The sequence below is a fragment of the Cetorhinus maximus genome, chromosome 3 (genome assembly GCF_964194155.1).
Source record: "Cetorhinus maximus chromosome 3, sCetMax3.hap1.1, whole genome shotgun sequence".
NCBI classification, from domain to species: Eukaryota; Metazoa; Chordata; class Chondrichthyes; order Lamniformes; family Cetorhinidae; genus Cetorhinus; species Cetorhinus maximus.
This window is the reverse complement of record NC_135881.1, coordinates 74,580,422-74,600,805: the sequence shown is the minus strand read 5'-3', so window position 1 is coordinate 74,600,805 and position 20,384 is coordinate 74,580,422. Positions and strand designations below refer to the sequence as shown.

Below are 20,384 nucleotides of genomic sequence, written 5' to 3'. Positions count from 1 at the left end.
CTTACAAGGTTTGCTTTTCAGGTTTCCCTCATGGGAATACCAGCGGTGGTGTGATGTGGCCCTTCAGGGTCTGAATTGGCAGCAAGGTGGGAAGGCTGTTCATGAGCTTCCCTGCCCCAGACATAATTGTGGCAGAGATGGAAAGGTGGCGGATCCCCAGCCACCGCTCTCCTGCCCGATTAAATGTCAACCCCGTCACATAACTCACCTCGGGAACGGCATTAAATTCTGCCCCCAATCTCTATCAACTGCTGTATTAACCACTGAATAATATACAAGGGGTATGGAATGAGTTTTCACTTTTAAATACTATTCTGTTCATTTATTCTGTATTTCAGCTTCAGGTGTTTTGTTATATGACTACCTGTGAAATGCAGAGTACCCTCCATCAGTTCTTTTCCGCTCACTTGCTGTTTCAACTGTTTGTATTCTGCTGACAGTAGTTCTATGTGTTCCACATGCAGAATTTTTCCTGCATTTTAGAAAAAATATATACACAGCATACATTATATTACCATATAGGCAACATACACTACATATATAAACAGCACGTGCTATATGAATGTATAAACAAAATACAATGTTACATTCTATAATGTATTAAAAATATTAATTCTGTTTGCACTTCCTGACAATTTTTTCCACTATAAATATCCCTATGTCCACATTTATAATGACCACTTCTTGACACTTACCAGTGTATTTATATCCTTTTGCCACTGGTGGCGCTGTAGTGCCTCAGTTTATGCCTCATGGGTTCTTAGCCTTAATTGCGAATAAACTCTTATTGCTTTCAACTAACTTGAACTTTTCTACTTTCACTACGTTTTGTGTGTTTTACTATTTAACTGTAGCAATAACTAGTTAATCCCCAAATTATTAAATGCGTTGGCATCGTGGTATTGTCGTTGGACTAGTAATCTAGAGACCAGGCTAATGCTCTGGGAACCAGGGTTCGTATCTCGTCATGGCAGATGCTACGATTTCAATTCAATGAACGTCTGGAATTAAAAGTCTAATGATGACCATGAAGCCATTGTCAATTGACGTGAAAATTTAGGGAAGGAAATCTGTCGTCCTTACTTGGTCTGGCCTACAAACTCTTAAATTACCTTTGAAATGGCCTAGCAAGCCACTCAGTTGTATCAAACCACTACCAAGTCTCAAAAAAGGAAAGAAACTGGACAGACCTAGGCACTGAAAATGATAAAGACAAATTTAGCCCTGTCGACCCTGCAAAGTCCCCCTTACTAACATCTGGGGGCTATTACCAAAATTGGGAGAGCTGTCTCACAGACTAGTCAAGCAACAGCCTGACATGGTCATCCTCATGGAATCATAACCTACAGATCATGTCCCAGACACCACCATCATCACCCCTGGGTATGTCCTGTCCCACCGGCAGAACAGACACAGCAGAGGTAGCGGCACAGTGGTATACAGTTGGAGGGAGTTGCCCTGGGAGTCCTCAACATCAACTCCGAACCCCATGAAGTCTCATGGCATTAGGTCAAAAATGGGCAAGGAAACCTTCTGCTGATTACCACGTACCACCCTCCCTCAGCTGATGAATCAGTGCTCCTCCATATTGAAAACCACCTGGAGGAAGCACGGAGGGTGGCAGAGGCGCAGAATGTACTCTGGGTGGGGGACTTCAAGGTACATCATCAAGAGTGGCTCGGTACTGACCGAGCTGGCTGAGTCCTAAATGACATAGCTGCTAGACTGGGTCTGTGGCAGGGGGTGGGAGAACCAACGAGAGAGAAAAACATACTTGACCTCATCCTCACCAACCTGCCTGCCGCAGATGCATCTGTCCATGACCGTATCGGTAGGAGTGACCACCGCACAGCCGTTGTGGAGACGAAGTCCCAGTTTCATATTGAGGATACCCTTCATCGTGTTGTGTGGCACTACCACCGTGCTAAATGGGATAGATTTCAAACAGATCTAGCAACTCAAGACTGGGCATCCATGAGGTGCTGTGTGCCATCAGCAGCAGCAGAACTGTACTCAAATATAATCTGTAACCTCATAGCCCAGCATATCCCACACTATTACCATTAAGCCAGGGGATCAACGCTGCTTCAATGAAGAATGCATGAGGGCATGCCAGGAGCAGCACCAGGCATACCTAAAAATGAAGTGTCAACCTGGTGAAGCTATAACACAGGACTACGTGTGTACCAAACAGCATAAGTAGCAAGTGATAGACAGAGCTAACCAACGGATCAGGTCTTAGCTCTGCAGTCCTGCCTAATCCAGTCGTGAATGGTGGTGGACAAATGGAGGAGGAGGGTCCACAAACATATCCATCCTCAACATCAGTACAGAAGATAAGGCTGAAGCACTTGCTACAATCTTCAGCCAGAAGTGCCGAGTGGATGATCCATCTCGGCCTCCTGCAGAGGTCCCCAGCATCACAGATGCTAGTCTTCAGCCAATTCAGTTCATTCCATGTGATATCAAGAATAGGCTGAAGGCACCAGACACTGCAAAGGCTAAAGGCCCTGACAATATTCCGGCAATTGTACTGATGACATGTGCTCCAGAACTTGCTGCCTCCCTAGCCAAGCTGTTCCAGTACAGCTACAACACTGGCATCTACCTGGCTATGTGGAAACTTGCCCAGGTATGTCCTCTACACAAAAAGCAGGACAAATCCAACCCAGCCAGTTACTGCCCATCAGTCTACTCTTGCTTGAAGAGGTCATCCATAGTGCTATCAAGTGGCACTTGCTTAGCAACAACCTGCTCACTGACGTCCAGTTTGGGTTCTGCAAGGGCTACTCAGCTCCTGACCTCATTACAGCCTTGGTTCCATAAGACCATAAGACATAGGAGCAGAAATTAGGCCATTCGGCCCATTGAGTCTGCCCCGCCATTCAATCATGGCTGATAAGTTTCTCATCCCCATTCTCCCGCCTTCTCCCTGTAACATTTGATCCACTTACCAATCAAGAACCTATCTATCTCGGTCTTAAAGACACTCAATGACCTGGCCTCCACAGCCTTCTGAGGCAATTAATTCCATAGATTCACCACTCTCTGGCTAAAGAAGTTTCTCCTCATCTCTGTTCTAAAAGGTCTTCCCTTTACTCTGAGGCTGTGCCCTCGGGTCCTAGTCTCTCCTATTAATGGAAACATCTTCCCCACGTCCACTCTATCCAGGCCTTTCAGTATTCTGTAAGTTTCAATCAGATCCCCCCGCATCCTTTTAAACTCCATCGAGTATAGACCCAGAGTCCTCAAACGTTCCTCATATTTTAAGCCTTTCATTCCTGGGATCGTTCTCGTGAGCCTCCTCTGGACCCTCTCCAGGGCCAGCACATCCTTCCTGAGATACGAGGCCCAAAATTGCTCACAATATTCTAAATGTGGTCTGACCAGAGCCTTATAAAGCCTCAGCAGCACATCCCTGCTTTTATATTCTAGTCCTCTCAAAATAAATACCAACATTGCATTTGCCTTCCTAACTACCAACTCAACCTGCAATCCTGGACTAGGACTCCCAAGTCCCTTTGCACTCCAGATTTCTGAATTCTCTCCCCATTTAGAAAATAGTCTATGCCTCTATTCTTCCTACCAAAGTGCATGACCTCACACTTCCCCACGTTGTATTCCATCTGCCACTTCTTTGTCCATTCTCCTAACCTGTCTAAATCCTTCTGCAGCCTCCCCGCCTCCTCAATACTACCTGTCCCTCCACCTATCTTTGTATCATCTGCAAACTTAGCCAGAAAGCCCTCAGTTCCTTCATCTAGATCATTAATGTATAAAATGAAAAGTTGTGGTCCCAACACTGACCCCTGCCGAACTCCACTAGTCACCGGCCGCCATCCTGAGAAGGACCCCCTTATCCCCACTCTCTGCCTCCTGCCAGACAGCCAATCTTCTATCCATGCTAGTACCTTGCCTCTAACACCATGGGCTCTTATCTTACTGAACAGCCTCCTGTGCGGCACCTTGTCAAAGGCCTTCTGGAAGTCCAAGTAGATAACATCCATTGGTTCTCCTTTGTCTAACCTACCCATTACCTCCTCAAAGAATTCTAACAGATTTGTCAGGCATGACCTCCCCTTGATGAAACCATGCTGACTTTGCCCGATTTTACCATGCACTTCCAAGTATTCTGAAATCTCATCCTTAATAATGGACTCTAAAATCTTACCAACGACCGAGGTCAGGCTAACCGGCCTGTAATTTCCCGTCTTTTGCCTCACTCCCTTCTTAAACAGGGGGGTTACATTAACGATTTTCCAGTCCTCTGGGACCCTCCCTGACTCCAGTGATTCCTGAAAGATCACCACTAACGCCTCCACTATCTCTTCAGCTATCTCCTTCGGAACTCTGGGGTATAATCCATCTGGTCCAGGTGATTTATCCACCTTCAGACCTTTCAGTTTTCCTAGCACCTTCTCCTTGGTAATGGCCACCATACTCAACTCTGCCCCCCGACTCTCTTGAACTTTGGGGATGTTACTCATGTCTTCCACCGTGAAGACTGACGCAAAGTACCTATTCAGTTCCTCCGCCATTTCTTTGTTCCCGACTACTACATCTCCAGCGTCATTTTCCAGCGGCCCAATGGCCACTTTTCCCTCTCTCTTACCCTTTACATATCTAAAAAAACTCTTGCAATCTTCTTTTATATTACTGGCTAATTTACCCTCATTTTAATCTTCTCCCTCCTTATTTCTTTTTTAGTTGTCCTCTGTTGGTCTTTGTAGGCTTCCCAATCCCCTGGCTTCCCACTGCTCTTCGCCGCATTGTATGCTGTCCCTGACTTCCGTTGTCAGCCATGGTTGCCTCTTCTTCTTAGGGATGAATTTTTGCTGTGTCTCCCAAATTACTCCCAGAAACTCCTGCCATTGCTGATCCACCGTCTTTCCTGCTAGGCTCATCTCCCAGTCAATTCTGGCCAGCTCCTCCCTCATGCCTCTGTAGTTGCCTTTATTCAACTGTAATACCCTTACATCTGATTCCAGCTTTTTCCTCTCAAATTGCAGGGTAAATTCTATCATATTATGGTCACTTCCTCCTAAGGGTTCCTTCACCTTCAGCTCCCTTATCAAATCTGCCTCATTACACATTACTAAATCTAGATGCTGCCAGATCTGCTGAGTTCTTCCACGCATTTTTGTTTTTGTTTTGGATTTCCAGCATCCGCAGTTTTTTGCTTTTAACTAAATCTAGAATTGCCTGTTTCCTAGTGGGCTCCACCACAAGCTGTTCCAAAAAGCCATCTCGTAGACATTCCACAGATTCCTTTTCTTGGGATCCACTACCAACCTGATTTTCCCAGTCCACCTGCACATTGAAATCCCCCATGATCACTGTAACCTTGCCTTTCTTACACACCTTTTCTATCTCCTGGTGTATCTTGTGCCCCACATCCTGACTACTGTTCGGAGGCCTGTACATAACTCCCACTATGGTTTTTTAACCTTTGCGGTTCCTCAACTCTACCCACACAAATTCTACATCATCTGACCCTACGTCATTTCTTGCAACGATTTAATTTCATTTCTTACTAACAAAGCAACCCCACCCCCTCTGCCAACCTGCCTATCTTTTCGATAGGATGTATATCCTTGGATATTTAGCTCCCAGTCCTGATCCCCCTGCAGCCATATCTCCGTAATGCCCACCACATCATACCTGCCAATTTCAATCTGCGCCACAAGCTTATTTACCTTATTTCGTATACTGCGTGCATTCAGATACAACACCTTCAGCCCTGTATTTCCTGTCCCTTTCTCATTGTCGTCCCTTTAACTGATGTGCTTGAATTTAGATTCCTAGCCCTTTCCAAACACTCTGTCCTATTTTGTGTTCTGGAGACTTTAATAGCCTCTCCTGGCTCTCCTTTCTTTTCAGTTTTTTCATAATTTTCCATGAAGTTTAATCTACCGCCGCCCCACACGCTAACCTGCTGTTTTGTTTCCCATTTGTCACACTTCTTGGAGTTTTACACTTCCCTTCCCCCCCATTTTCTAGTTTAAAGTCCTGTTGACCACCCTATTTACCCTTCTCGCCAGAACATTGGTCCCAGATTGGTTCAGGTGGAGACCGTCCCAACGGTACAGATCCCTCCTGTTCCAATACCGATGCCAGTGCCCCACGAAATGGAACCCCTCTTTCCCGCACCACTCCTTTAGCCACGTCTTTACTTCCCTTATTCTCGCGTCCCTATGCCAATTTGCACGTGGCTCGGGTAGTAATCCGGAGATTATAACCATTGAGGACCAGTTCTTTAATTTAGTTCCTAGTTCCTGATAATCCCCAAACAGGTCCTCTTTCCTAGTCTTACCTATGTTATTTGTCCCGGCGTGGTCCACAACAACTGGATCCTCCCCCTCTCTCTCTCCAATATCCTTTCAAGCCGGTCAGAGATGTCCCTCACCCTGGCACCGGGCAGGCAACATACCATGCGGGATTCTCGATCCTGCTTACAAAGGATGCTATCAATTTCCCTAATTACAGAATCCTCTACAACTACCACTTGTCTTTTTGCTCCCCCCTCTTGAATGGCCTCCTGTGCCACGGTGCCGTGGTCAGCTGGCTCATCCTCCCTACAGCCCTGTTCCTCATCCACACAGGGCGCAAGTACCTCATACCTGTTGGACAAGGTCAAGAGCTGAGGCTCCTCTGTTCCTGAACACAGGATCCCTCTACCTGCCTCATTTGCAGTCACACCGTGTTGACCCTGACCACTGACCAAACTTGAGGTACTTAATCTACCGAGTGTGAGCACCTCCTGAAACAAAAGCGTCCAGGTAACTCTCCCCCTCCCGGATGTGCTGCAGCGTCCGGAGCTCGAAATCCAGCTCATCAATTCTGAGCCGGAGTTCCTCCAGCAACCAACACTTGCTGCAGATGTGGTCACTGCGGCTCGCAATGGGATCTGCCAGCTCCCACATCATACAGCTACAGCACATCACCTGCCCAGCCATCTTGACTTAGATAATTAATTTATTAATTAGCTTTGCAGTGTTTTTGTTTTTCAAATTTGGTGCAGATTTCCTACCAACCAATCAGGTCACAGCTTTCCTGTGATATCACTTTTTCAGTTTTGGCTTCAGTTACTCTGTGCCTCGAGATCACAGCTCCGGTGCTCCTCCCTCCGATTCTGCTCCCTAGAGACAAGGCCGCAAATCCCCGAGGTAAGCTAGATTTATACTCACCACTCCGGTGCTCCTCCCTCCGAGGCTGCTCCCAAGATTTACTCACCAATCAGCTGCTTTTTCTTTAAAATCCACTTTCAGAAGAGTGTCCCTCACAAGTCTGGTGCACTTCTGAAGGCACTGCCTCTTCCTCTCTCTTTTTTTTTTAGGTTTGAGGAGGCGGGAGGGATGCAAACACTCCAGCAATGTAATGTTTGGGGCGATTCCGTTTTTGACAGTGGGTCCTTCTCAATTCCCTCCTGAGTCGCGGTGGCTGCGGTGACTTCTCCCAGAATGCTTGAGTCACTTTTCACCAGCACCCTCTGTTGGTTCAAAGTGGAGCAAAAGAGCTAAACTCCAGAGGTGAGGTGAGAGTGACTGCCCTCGACATCAAGGCTACATTTGACCGAGTGTGGCATCAGGGAGCCCTAGCAAAACTGGAGTCAATGGGAATCAGGGGGAAAACCCTCCACTGGTTGAAGCCATACCTAGCACAAAGGAAGATGGCTGTTCTTGTTGAAGGTCAGTCAGTTCAACTCCAGGACATCACTGCAGGAGTTCCTCAGGGTTGTGTCCTTGGCCCAATCATCTTCAGCTGCTTCATCAATGACCTTCCTTGCATCCTAAGGTCAGAAGTAGGGAGGTTCGCTGATGATTACACAATGTTCAGCACCATTCACGACTCCTCAGATGCTGAAGCAGTCCATGTCCAAATGCAGCAAATCTTGGACAATATCCAGGCTTGGGCTGACAAGTGGCAAGTAACATTCGTGCCACACAAGTGTCAGGCAATGACCATCTCCAACAAGAGAGAATCTAACCATCGCCCCTTGACGTTCAATGGCATTACCATCACTGAATCCCCCACTATCAATATCCTGGGGGTTAGCATTGACCAGAAACTGAACTGGACTAGCCACATAAATACTGTAGCTACAAGAACAGGTCAGAGGCTAGGAATCCTGCGGCGATTAACTCAGCTCCTGACTTCCCAAAGCTTGTCCACCATCTACAAGGCACAAGTCAGGAGTGTGATGGAATACTTTCCACTTACTTGGATGAGCGCAGCTCCCACAACACTCAAGAAGCTCGATACTGTCCAGGACAAAGAAGCCCATTTCATTGACACCACATCCACAAACATTCACTCCCTCCAACACTGATGCACAGTAGCAGCAGTGTGTACCATCTACAAGATGGACTGCAGGAATTCACCAAGGCTCCTTAGAGAGCACCTTCCAAACCCACAACCATCTAGAAGGACAAGGGCAGCAGATAAATGGGAACACCACCACTTGGAAGTTCCCCTCCAAGTAACTCACCATCCTGACTTGGAAATATATCACCGTTCCTTCACTGTCGCTTGGTCAAAATCCTGGAACTCCCTTCCTAACATCACTGTGCCTACAAGAAAGCAGCTCACCAACACCTTCTCATGGGCAATTAGGGATGGACAATAAATGCTGGCCCAGCCAGTGAAACACACATCCCACAAATGAATAGAAAAAAATATGGAGACTTGTGGTGTCCTTGGAACCAGACTCCAGTAAAAGTCAACTCTTTTGGGAGAGGGAGAAAAGTGGCAACTGAGAAAGAAATTCTCTTTCAAAGAACAATCACTTTACAAGCAAAATGCTGATAAAATTATTGCATCTCTCTGTTTATAAATATCTAGTGACATGGTGCAGCTAAACTACCAGGACAGTTTATTTTTAAATTAAAAAATAGTAGAAATTAAACTGATTATAAAAATTCAATTTGTTTTATTTTTGCTGTGTCAGTTCAATACTACATTTTCCTGATGTTTTAAACATTTTTATAACAATTTAATAATTATATAATTACACCACCTAGAAGGGCAAGGGCAGCAGATGCATGGAAACACCGCCACCTGGAAGTCCCCCTCCAAGTCACACACCGTCCTGACTTAGAAATATATCGCTGTTCCTTCACTGTCGCTGGGTCAAAAGCCTGGAGCTCTGTTCCTAACAGCACTGTGGGTGTACCTACACCACATGGACTGCAGCAGTTCAAGAAAGTGGCTCACCACCACCTTCTCAAGGGCAAATAGGGTTGGCAATAAATGCCAACGATGCCCACATCCCGTGAATGAATGATTAAAAATCAGAGTGTGTCTTGCTTCCCTTGAGGATAGATATTGGGCAGGTGCCAAATTCTAATTATGGTTTAAGGAGGCTTTCCACACTCTCCTGTGACCCTTCATTTTTGTCCCCAAATTTGTGAATTAATCTAAATGATAGCATAATGAGTGTGACATTTGTATGCTGTTTATAACATTTAACATTTTCTAAAACGCCAAATTATAATTACATGTGAGAGCTACAGGGACATTATTATCCAAAAAACATAAATGTACTTTCTAAATACTGCAGATTATGGTTATTGTACCACATTTTATAACATTCAAAAATGTATTTAAAGTTGATTCTGTCGATTTGCAAAGTAATAATATTAAATTCTGCAAAGGATTATTCAATACTCTTTACTTTTTAAAAGCAGAGTTAAATCTAGGTATTAATGCTCTTATTGTCACCGTCACCTCTGTCCACTTTACCCATCAGCCACCATGGTGGCTTCTCACACAGTATTGACCCAAACCCTCCGCATTAATTATGCATTCCCGGGAAACATGCCATTTCCATGGCGAGCGGGCTCTCATTCACCCGCCACGCCATCACATTGCCGCTTCATCACGTTGGGCACCACATTTAAATGGCAGCTGCATGCACACCTCTCAGTGCTTTCAGTTCAGGACTGCCGCCCAGAAGACAGGATGGCCCCGAAAGACAAAAAGACTGCAGCCCTCATCTTCGGTGATGCATCCTTTGAATGCCTTTTGAACGTCGTGGAGGCCTGCCATGATGTCCTCTACCTGCTCTGGCTGCATCACCAATTCATGAAGTGAGGCGGTGGCAGCGGTGGTCAGCGCCAATGCCCTGCATAATTAACGCAGCAGGTTTGGGACAAAACGGCATGAGAAGCGGCCATTGCAGCCAGTGGGTAAAACATTGTTTTACCCGCCCGCTACCACATTTAGTGCAAATCTGGGACGATTCCGCCCTCTGTCTTTCTCACGTGGGTTTCCAATCTCCACATTTGAAGAATTCGCATTGGAAGTCTCTCCAAATGTTGCTCCCACTCGGACAGCTTCAACAAGAATCCACCTCCAGGGTTTCAATCTTGCCTTCCGAGATTTCTTTCCCCTGGTTCTCCGGGTACACTCAAGCTTCACCTTCCAAGCACACTTTCAGATCTTCAGCTGTGCCAAGCAGAACACCACTGCTCCAAAAGTGTAACTTTGCCCATACACTTTTGGAGCAGTGGTGTTCTGTGCCGGCCAGCACATGCGCAGAATTCCCGAGGCCTGCGGGAACTGTAGCTCCCTCGAACTGCTACTCGCGAACTCAAGAAATATTGGAGTTTGTTACATTAGTCTACTGTTTGACTGAGCAACTCGAAAATTACTGAGCTCCATGAGGCAACATTTAAATTATGGTGAAAGATTGACATTTTCAAATGAAAAAAAACCCAAATATATTCAGTTGAATTTTAAAGCATATTTTTCTCCTTGGACTTAGGCTTAATGAATCTTAACTAAATCGACATCCATCAAATTAACAATAAACTATACCAAACCCATGATCTCTACCACCTAGAACGACAAGGGCAGTAGATGCATGGGAACACCACCAGCAGTAAGTTCCCATCCAAGTCACTCATCATCCTGACTTGGACCTATATCACCGTTCCTTCACTGTTGTTGGTTGAAAATCCCTGAACTGCCTTCCTAACAGCAGTGGGTGTACATACGCCATATGGACTGCAGCAGTTCAAGAAGCTGGCCCACCAACACCTTCTCAAGGGCAATTAGGGATGGGCAGTAAATGCTGGCCTAGCCAGTGATGCCCACATCCATGAACGAATAAGCAAAAATACAAGGAAAATGTCCTACTAAGAGACATTTTTATAATTGCAATGTAGACAATTCCCCTTGTTCGTGTTACTTGTCAGTAAACTCTGATTTAACTTTTGAATAATCAATTAGAGTTCATCAGTAATCAATGACACTAAAAAAGTCTTTGGTCAGGATGAATAAAGATGGTATTCTTGAAATTATCACACAGAGCTACTGTGTACAACTGGGGGTAACTTGGAAATGGAAGGAAATCCCTAGCAATAAACTTTATTCCCCCTGCTGTTTCCAATTTTATTTTGAAACAAATGAAAAGAAAAAGATGTTCACAGAAATGAAATAAAAACAGAGGAGCAAAGAGAAATATTTATTCCCTGACATACTGTTTAAATGGTACCAATACAAACATCAGATTATAGGCCTTAAGGAATTTATAAAGATCTATACTCAAAGGATCCATTGGTACGGCAGGTGCATGAATGACCCTGATTCAGATCCCAAACTCACAATTTTCAATCATTAGCGCTGACACATTTTCAGCACTTAATCTAGTCATTGTCAAGTACTGTTTTACTACAACTATTTCATCTAATTACCTTTGGAATCAGCAAGATCCCATAGTTCACGGGCTGCAGCCACCGAGAGTGCCATTGGATATTCCACACAGACATGCTTCCCTGCATCCAGAAACTTCCTTTTGAAATAAGAAAACAGAAGACAAACAAGATTCCATGATTATTTTGGGAACAAACTGAATCTAGCTCAGAAATGCACTTCTTTGCATAAGAATTATATTATTTTCCCCCTTCTTTTTTTTTCTATTCTTTCTAGTCTATAAATCAGTTAGCATGGAGCTATCACTGGAAAACAGAATGAGAACAACAGGGAGGATACTGAAGAAACTGAGGACCTCCAGCAGTTTAGGATCATCTACCTTTTGTCACTCTTGTGCTCATAATGCTCTTTTATACATACTAGGAGATCTACAGTGGCTGCAATTTGTGAGGTGATAAGCTGCTGAGGCTCATTAAAGAGCTCTTGAGATATCGATGATTGGCAATCTCTGGAAGCTCAGGTTTGAGGGGTTGGAGGGAATGGTAGAGAGATTAAAATACTCATTGACATCTTCTATCTTCTGAGTGCCCCAGGACCCCTCACAGACTTTGCAACTCACAGAGCACCCACGCAGAAGCCAGGCAGCTGTATTGCTACAGGTGCACATTCCATTTGGATGCCTACACGTACAAAGAGAGGAGAGTGAAGTGGGACTTCAGGATCACCTCTTCCATCTCATTGTAACACTTACACCTTCACTGTGCCCAATAATTCAGCGCACCATAAGCATAAACAGATGCCTTTTTAAAGGTCATAATTTTCACCCTTTGCCTTGTTGACTTCCTATGCCAGGAACCAACTTAGTGACAATGCTAATACTATACCATCCTTGTCCAATAGGAAATCCGGAAAAGTAGGCTGGGAAGGATTACCCTTCGGTTTTCCTCCATTGCTTGTCCTCCAAATGGTAATTCCCAGATGCTTGTGATTGGGAATGAACTACATGTTGGCAGCAAAGCCACATTTTTATCATTGAACATTACTCCATTAAAGCATGTTTATAGAAATCTTACCAGCAAAATACTACAAAATAAAACAATAACCTGGGATAAAAATAAATCTGCCAGAATCAGAAAAGTTAAATGAAAACAGTAAGTGATAGTAAAGCACAGTCAATCATTATCTGAGAGAGTTCACCATAACCGGCAGAGCTTTAAAATATTAGCAATGAAGATATAGGGTGAAAAGACTAATTTTAAAAATGGAGAGGTGCATAAGGGACTAAGAATTTGTGGTGGAAGCTGGTTATGCCAGAAATCCATCTCAATTCATATGGCTCATCAAATTCCAGTGGAGGGGCTGTGGATGGATCTCCCAGGAGTATACTAGGGCAGCAACTGCAGGAACTTTACCATTTACATCCTCCAAAGTCCCCAGCAGAACTCACACCTGATGCAGAAGAGAGCTGGATGATGCCCTTAAAAAGACTTGTGACATTTGGAAGCAGAGGAGCTGAAGAACAAGAGCTCATCCAAAGCTTCGTTGGGCTCTGTCTCCCCTTCAGAATAGCAACAGCACTACGCTGATATTTCAGCTGGCTGTTTGAGATAGGTGCAAATGATAGGTTTGCCCCAACCAAGAAAATGACCCAGGGATTTGGGATAGAGCCTCTCGTATGGGTTAAAGTGGGCAATGTCTGTATTGCATTTGTCCTAGTGAAGAAGAAACATGCCCCACAACCCACCATCACCACCACCCAAGAAGTTTTGGGGACAATGGCTGTTATTTTGTGAAATTACTACAACTGAACTCTTGACCTCTACCTTGTCCCTCTACCTCAGCTTTATTATACAAGTCTTTCCCAGCCCTTTGTAACTGTGCCAGTTATGATGAGAAATACCACCTGAAATATTAACCTTTCCTTCTCTTTCAGATATTGAATCACCTGCTATACATTTCCTGTTTTTATGAAAAAGCTGATTAGTAGGTTTAATTCTGTTTGTTTTTGATTTAGCCACTCCATGTAGAAGTTGATGAATGTGTAGAGTCAGAGGGTCTGGAAAGATTTAATGAAGAACTGAATCGATATTTCAGGGAACAAGTGATTGAAAGATTTTAGTTTTTGGGATTAGCCAGATTAACTTTTCCAATCCAATACATTCTTATCTTCCTGTTCAAACTTGTGCAGGCCACTGAAATGCATGCTTGCACCATTGGCTCATGACAGATATGCATGTTCAAGAGCTGCATTGTTCTTGATACCTCACATACTCCTCATGAAACTGGTTCTCCAAACTGATGATGGCAGCGTGTATTTCATCACTTCGTAGGGCTTCCTCCAGCATGATCTGTTTCAGCAGCTCTATGTTGCCTAATGTCCGCCTGCAAATTTGAAGAGGGAAGCACAGCAACATGTTTAAAAATGTTGATAAAACAGCAGCATTATGAAGGAGTACTTCACCATCACACTGACTTTATGGCTCATTAGATTGTTAGGGGTGAACACTAAGGCAGAATCATAGAGCTGTCAATAAAAAGCATATTTCAGTCTATGCCCTTTCCCAGGATACAGCATTACAATTTAAAGCTCTCATTTCTGTCTAAGAGAAAAAGATTAAGGTGGCAATGCCCAACAGCTGTTGTAGAATTAAATGTTCAAAATGATGCAGTTGATGAGGTCCCTATGTGTTAATTGTATATCAATTGGGTGTTAATTAGAAAACTCAAGTGTGCTCACATATTTAAAGAAGGTGAGGGAGGGAAATCATGGAATTATAGGCCAGTTAGCCTCACATCTGTTATCAGAAAATGACTAGAGTCTATAATTAAGGAGAGGGCAACCTTGAACATTTTCAGCTGATCAGAGAGAAACTGCATGGATTTGTAAATGGTTGTTTATGCCTGATGAACCTGACTGAATGAAGAGCTGACTGAAATAGTGGACAGCAGAATGTCTTCGGATAATAAAAGCAAAATGCTGCAGATGCTGGAAATCTGAAATAAAAACAGCAAGTCCTGGAAGAACTCAGAAGGCCTGGCTGTATCTGTGGAGAAAAGGACAGAGTTAACATTTTGAGTCAAATTTAACCCTTCTTTGGAACTATCTATGGATGTATTTTTTATATAGACTTCCAGAAGGCATTTGATAAAAGTCTCTCATAACAAATTGCTAACTAAAGTTGAAGCTGATGGAATTGAAGGCAAATTATTGACCTGCTTAGGAAACTGATTCAGTAGCAGGAGAGAGGGAGTAGGAATAATGGGTTGGTATTCTAATTGGCAGGATGTGACTGGTGTATCCCAGAAGCATCTATGCTGGGGCCTTGACTATTGTTAGATGATGGGATAAAAAGCCTCATATTTAACTTTGCCAATGACAAATAGGTGGCACTGTCAGAAGTGTAGACAGAAGCATAAAATGATAAAGGGGTTAAGAGAATGGGAAAATCTGTACCAAGTGGATTTCAATGTAGGTAAATATAATACCCCACATTTACTATGATGTAATTCATTTGACAATTATAGATCCTTTCTGTAAATATTAATATTATCTGTAATCTGTTGCAGTCCTCTTCAGTTTTGAATATTCCCCCCCACCCCATCAATTTAGTGTCATCTGCAAATTTAGATTTTTTTTAATTCCAAAGCTTAAACTGTTAATATAAATAATGAACAGTGATCCCACCATTTATCCTTGTATAATACCATATGCCACCTTTTGTCACTTTGAATAACTACTCTCTCCTCCTACTCTTTCTACTTTGTTTTAAAGCCAGCTAGCTATAAATTCTGCCACTTGCCACTGATCCCATATTCTCTGATCTTATTGATTAGTCTATTATGGGACACTTTATCAAAGGCTTTTTGAAAATCTAGATATATTACACTGACTACATTACCCTTGTCCACTCTCTCTGTTACCTCTTCAAAAATTCAACGAGATTGGTCAAACAAGATTTTCCCCTTTGAAATCCATGCTGACTATTCTTTATGGCTGCAATGGTGGAGTGAGGAAATCATAGGTGCTTTTTCTATATTATTTGGAACAGAGCAAATAATTCACGATCTCATTGATGGTGATCATTCACATTTAAACAGTGGAATGAGATGGAGAAAGTGTGGCTCCCTCAATCTGGTTGCATCCTTTCCTCCAAACATTGGTAAAAGAACCTTGCACAATGTACAGTCCATTGCATCGTTCTGAAACTGGATTAGTAATCTAGAATCCTGACCCCAGAGGACATGGGTTCAAATCCCACCACGGCAGCCAGTGAAATTTAATGAAAAAGGAAAAATGTCTGGAATTGAAAGCTAATCTCAGTAATGGTACCATGAAACTATCATCGATTGTCATTAAAACCCATCTGGTTCATTAATGTCCTTTAGTGAAGGAAATCTGCCATCCTTACATGGTCTGGCCTACATGTGACTCTAGAACCACAGCAATGTGGTTGACTCTTAATTGCCCTCTGAAATGGCCCAACAAGCATCTCAGTTCAAAGGCAATTAGGGATAGGCAACTAATTCTGGCCTTGCCAATGATGCCCACATCCCATGAACAAAAAGGTGCAATCGGCCAGATACGTCTATGAAACAACTTGGATTAAATCAGAATAACTAAAGCTTTTGATTTCCAGCCCATGAAGCTTTATTTCCTCTCTAGCGTTGGGCAATATTTTTCACTGATGACCAAACTTGGATAAGTCTGAACTATTTTACTTTCAATTAAATCTTTATTATTTAGTCCTTCATGGGATGTGGGTGTCGCTGGCTGGGCCAGCATTTATTGTCCTTGAGAAGGTGATGGTAAAATGCCTTCTTGAACCGCTGCAGTCCATGTGGTGTAGGTACAACCACAGTGCTGAAAGGGAAGGTGTTTATGGACTTTTTAGCCCAGTGACAGTGAAGGAACGGTGATGGTGAGTGACTTGGAGGGGAACTTGCAGCTGCTGGTGTTCCCAAGTATCTGCTGCCCTTGTCTTTCTAGATGGTAGGGGTCACGGGTTTGGAAGGTGCTGTTGAAGGATCCTTGGTGAGTTTCTGCAATGCATCTTGTAGATGGTACACACTGCTGCCACTGTGCGTCAATGGTGGAGGGAATGGATGTTTTTTTTAATTTATTCATGGCATGTGGGTATCACTGGCTGGGCCAGCATTTATTGCCCATCCCTTATTGCCCTTGTTCAGAAGGCATTTAAAAGCCAACCACATTGCTGTAGATCTGGAGTCACATATAGGCCAGACCAGGTAAGGACATTAGTGAACCAGATGGGTTTTTACAACAATTGACGATGGTTTCATGGTCATCATTAGACTTTTAATTTCAAATTCCACCATCTGCCGTGGTGGGATTCAAACCCGGGTCTCTGGATTATTAGTCCAGCGACAATTCCACTACGCCATCACCTCCCCAGGTGGTGATGGACAGGGTGCCAATCAAGTGGGAAGCTTTGTCCTGATGATGTTGAGCTTCTTGAGTGTTATTGGAGCTGCACTTATCCAGGCAAGTGGAGATTATTCCACTACACTCCTGACAAGTGCCGTGTAGATGTTGGACAGGCTTTGGGGATTCAGGAGGTGAGTTACTTGTCGCACGATTCCTTTGACCTGCTCTTGTAGCCATAGTATTTATATGGCTAGTCCAGTTCAGTTTCTAGTCAGCCCAGGATGCCAGTAGTGGGGGATTCAGTGATGGTACAGCCATTGTACGTCAAGGGATGATGGTTAGATTCTCTCTTGTTGGAGATGGTCATTGTCTGGCACTTGTGTGGCACAAATGTTACTTGCCACTTGTCAGCCCAAGCCCGGATATCGTCCAGTTCTTGCTGCATTTGGACATGGACTGTTACAGTATCTGAGGAGTTGCGAATGGTGCTAAACATTGTGCAATCATCAGCGAACATCCCCACTTCTGACCTTATAATGGAAGGAAGGTCGTTGATGAAGCAGCTGAAGATGGTTGGGCCAAGGTCACTACCCTGAGGAACTTCTGCAGTAATATCCTGGGACTGAAATTATTGACCTCCAACAGCCACAGCCATCTTCCTTCATGTTAGGTATGACTTCAACCCATGTAGGGTTTTCCCCCTGATTCCCATTGACTCCAGTTTTGCAAGGACTCCTTGATGTCACACTCGGTCAAATGCTGTCTTGATGTCAAGGGCAGTCACTCTCACCTCTCCTCCTGAGTTCAGCTCTTTGTCCATGTTTAAACCAAGGCTGTAATGAGGGCAGGAGGTGAATGGCCTTGGCAGAACCCAAACTGAGTGTCAGTGAGCAGGTTATTGCTGAGTAAGTGCCACTTGATAGCACTGTTGATGACAACTTCAACACTTTTTCATTCTTCTTGATTCGGAACCTATAGCATTTCTAGCTTGTAGGCTGCCTTTGCTCAAGAATTTGAAAGAGCTTAGGATGATTCATGGAATGCATTTTAATTAGGCCTTTCAGTACAAGAGAGTTGAAAGAGTTCAATTCCTTTAAAATTGAATTTCAACACGAATGTCCTTCTAACAGTGAGAAACATTGTAAAGAAAGACATGTACATTCCGTTTGTTTGAGACATATAAACATACGAATTAGGAGTAGGAGGAGGCCACTCGGCCCTTCGTGCTTGCTCTGCCAGTCAATAAGATCATGGCTGGTTGGATTGTAACCTCAACTCCACATTTCCAGCTACTCCCAATAACCTTTCACCCCCTTGCTTATCAAGGATCTATCTAGCTCTGCCTTAAAAATATTCAAAGACTCTGCTTCCACCGCCTTTCAAGGAAGAGAGTTCCAAAGACTCATGACCCTCTGAGAGAAAAACATTCTCCTCATCTCTGCCTTAAATGGGCAACCCCTTGTTTTTAAACAGTGGCCCCTGATTCTAGGTTCTCCCAGAAGAGGAAACGTTGTCTCCACATCTACCCTGTTTTAGGATCTCATATGTTTCAATCAAGTCGCCTCTTACTCTTCTAAATTTCAATGGATTTAAGCTTAGCTTGTTCAACCTTTCCTTATAAGCCAACAGCCCATTCCTGATATTAGTCTAGTAAGCCTTCTCTGAACTGCTTCCAATTTACATTAACATCCTTCCAAAATAAAGAGAAAAGTACTGTACAGTGCTCCAGATGTGCCCACAGCAATGCCCTAGCATAACCTCCCTATTTTTGTATTCAATTCCCCTCGTAATAAATGATAACATTCTAGTAGCTTTCTTAATTACTTGCTGTACCTGCATACTAACCTTTTGTGATTCATGCACTAGGATACCCAATCCCTCGGAACCCCAGAGCTCAGCAATCTCTCACCATTTAGATAATAAGCTTCTTTATTCTTCCTGCCAAAATTAACAATTTCACATTTCTCCACATTATGTTCCATTTGCCAGCACTTTGCCCACTCACTGAGCCTATCTATATCTCTTTGTAGCCTCCTGATGTCCCCTTCACAACTTACTTTCCTACCTAAAACAGAAATATTGTCTGAAGCAGAAATAATGAGCGCTGGTGACATAGGCCGGGATAACTGGAAGTTATTGGGCAAATGCGCAAGGAAGCTGCATGAATGTGGGCAATGTTAAATTATACAATACAAATTAAAAATGTATGATCTAATAGCAGAATGATTGCCAACTATGTTGTCTGAAAAAATGGAGGCAGCAGTTATGACTTGAAATTATTTAATCTATCGTTAAGGTTAGAAGGCTGTTAAGTGCTTAATCAAAAGATGAGGTGTTGTTCCTTGAGCTTTTATTGAGCTTCAGTGTAGGTCTGTTAGAGGTCAGGGACAAAGTGGTTAGAATCAGAGCCATTGACAGCTCCTCTAGATCCATCATTTATTTATTTACTTACTTGTTCCATTACCAACCCCTTTTGCCTTGCACCATCCTCCCTTTTATCTCTCTTGCCTTCTACCCTGTCAGAACTTTCCATTTGTTTTTTTCCTCCCTTCCCCCTTTTCCTGCCTCTGTCCTTGCTTAAACCCTGTTACTTCGCTAACTTTTTCCAGTCCTGAGGAAAGGTTATGGACCTGAAACATTAATTCTGTTTCTCTCTGAATTACTAAGTATTTCCAGCATTTTCTACTTTTATTTTAAATTACACAATGTCTGATACATCTGGCTTAATGAGCCTGGAAGAAGTGCCTGTTTTCTGCTTACTTCTCACTTTGCCAAACTTTGTGCTGTTACAACACAAGTGGCATAGTACAATAAGATTTTAGTCACCACATGCAAAAAAAGAAATCTATTTTGGACATATCTATATGGTTTTTGAGGGCTGTCTGGAAATTTCTAAGATGTAAACAGGACACCCAAAGTTTATTTTATTTTTACCAAGGAATGTGTCCATTTCTATGACTTATGATGCAGCAGCGATGTCAATTATTGTAGCTATTAAGGATTTTGATTAGTTTTATTGTCAGAAGAAGAAAACTTGGAATTCAAGCTTTGATCTAATCTTCCCAGCCACCCTTGTTTGATCTAGAACTTAGCAAAAGGTTGGCCACCTTAGATGAGCGTGATAATTGAGAAGTAAACCCTTCAGTTATAAGTGTAGCTTATAAAAACAGCACTTCACTTTGTAAATTAAACATCCATTTATTAATAGAACACTTATCTACTAATTCACTGTGCTTAGCAGTACACTTGTTTGTCCTAATTTAATGGAGCAGCCGAAACCAAATTAAGCGTAATCTTTCCCAAGGTATTTGATGATTTACAGTCAGCAAAAACAGAACTCATA

The 20,384-nt window shown here is 43.3% G+C and overlaps 1 protein-coding gene across 4 annotated transcripts in view; it reads right to left on the bottom strand.

The window, feature by feature from the left end:
* The window catches only part of blvra (biliverdin reductase A), a 55,092-nt gene that overhangs the window by 15,554 nt on the left and 19,154 nt on the right, over window positions 1–20,384 (bottom strand). For 3 of the 4 annotated variants that reach the window (XM_078538574.1, XM_078538575.1, XM_078538576.1), the window contains exons 3-5: window positions 13,918–14,037; window positions 11,697–11,794; window positions 365–472 (exon numbers count right to left, since the gene is read on the bottom strand). In XM_078538574.1, coding sequence (XP_078394700.1) covers window positions 365–472; window positions 11,697–11,794; window positions 13,918–14,037 — 326 coding nt within the window. The remainder of the gene's footprint in view (window positions 1–364; window positions 473–11,696; window positions 11,795–13,917; window positions 14,038–20,384) is intronic. The other variant, XM_078538577.1, reaches the window with a different exon arrangement.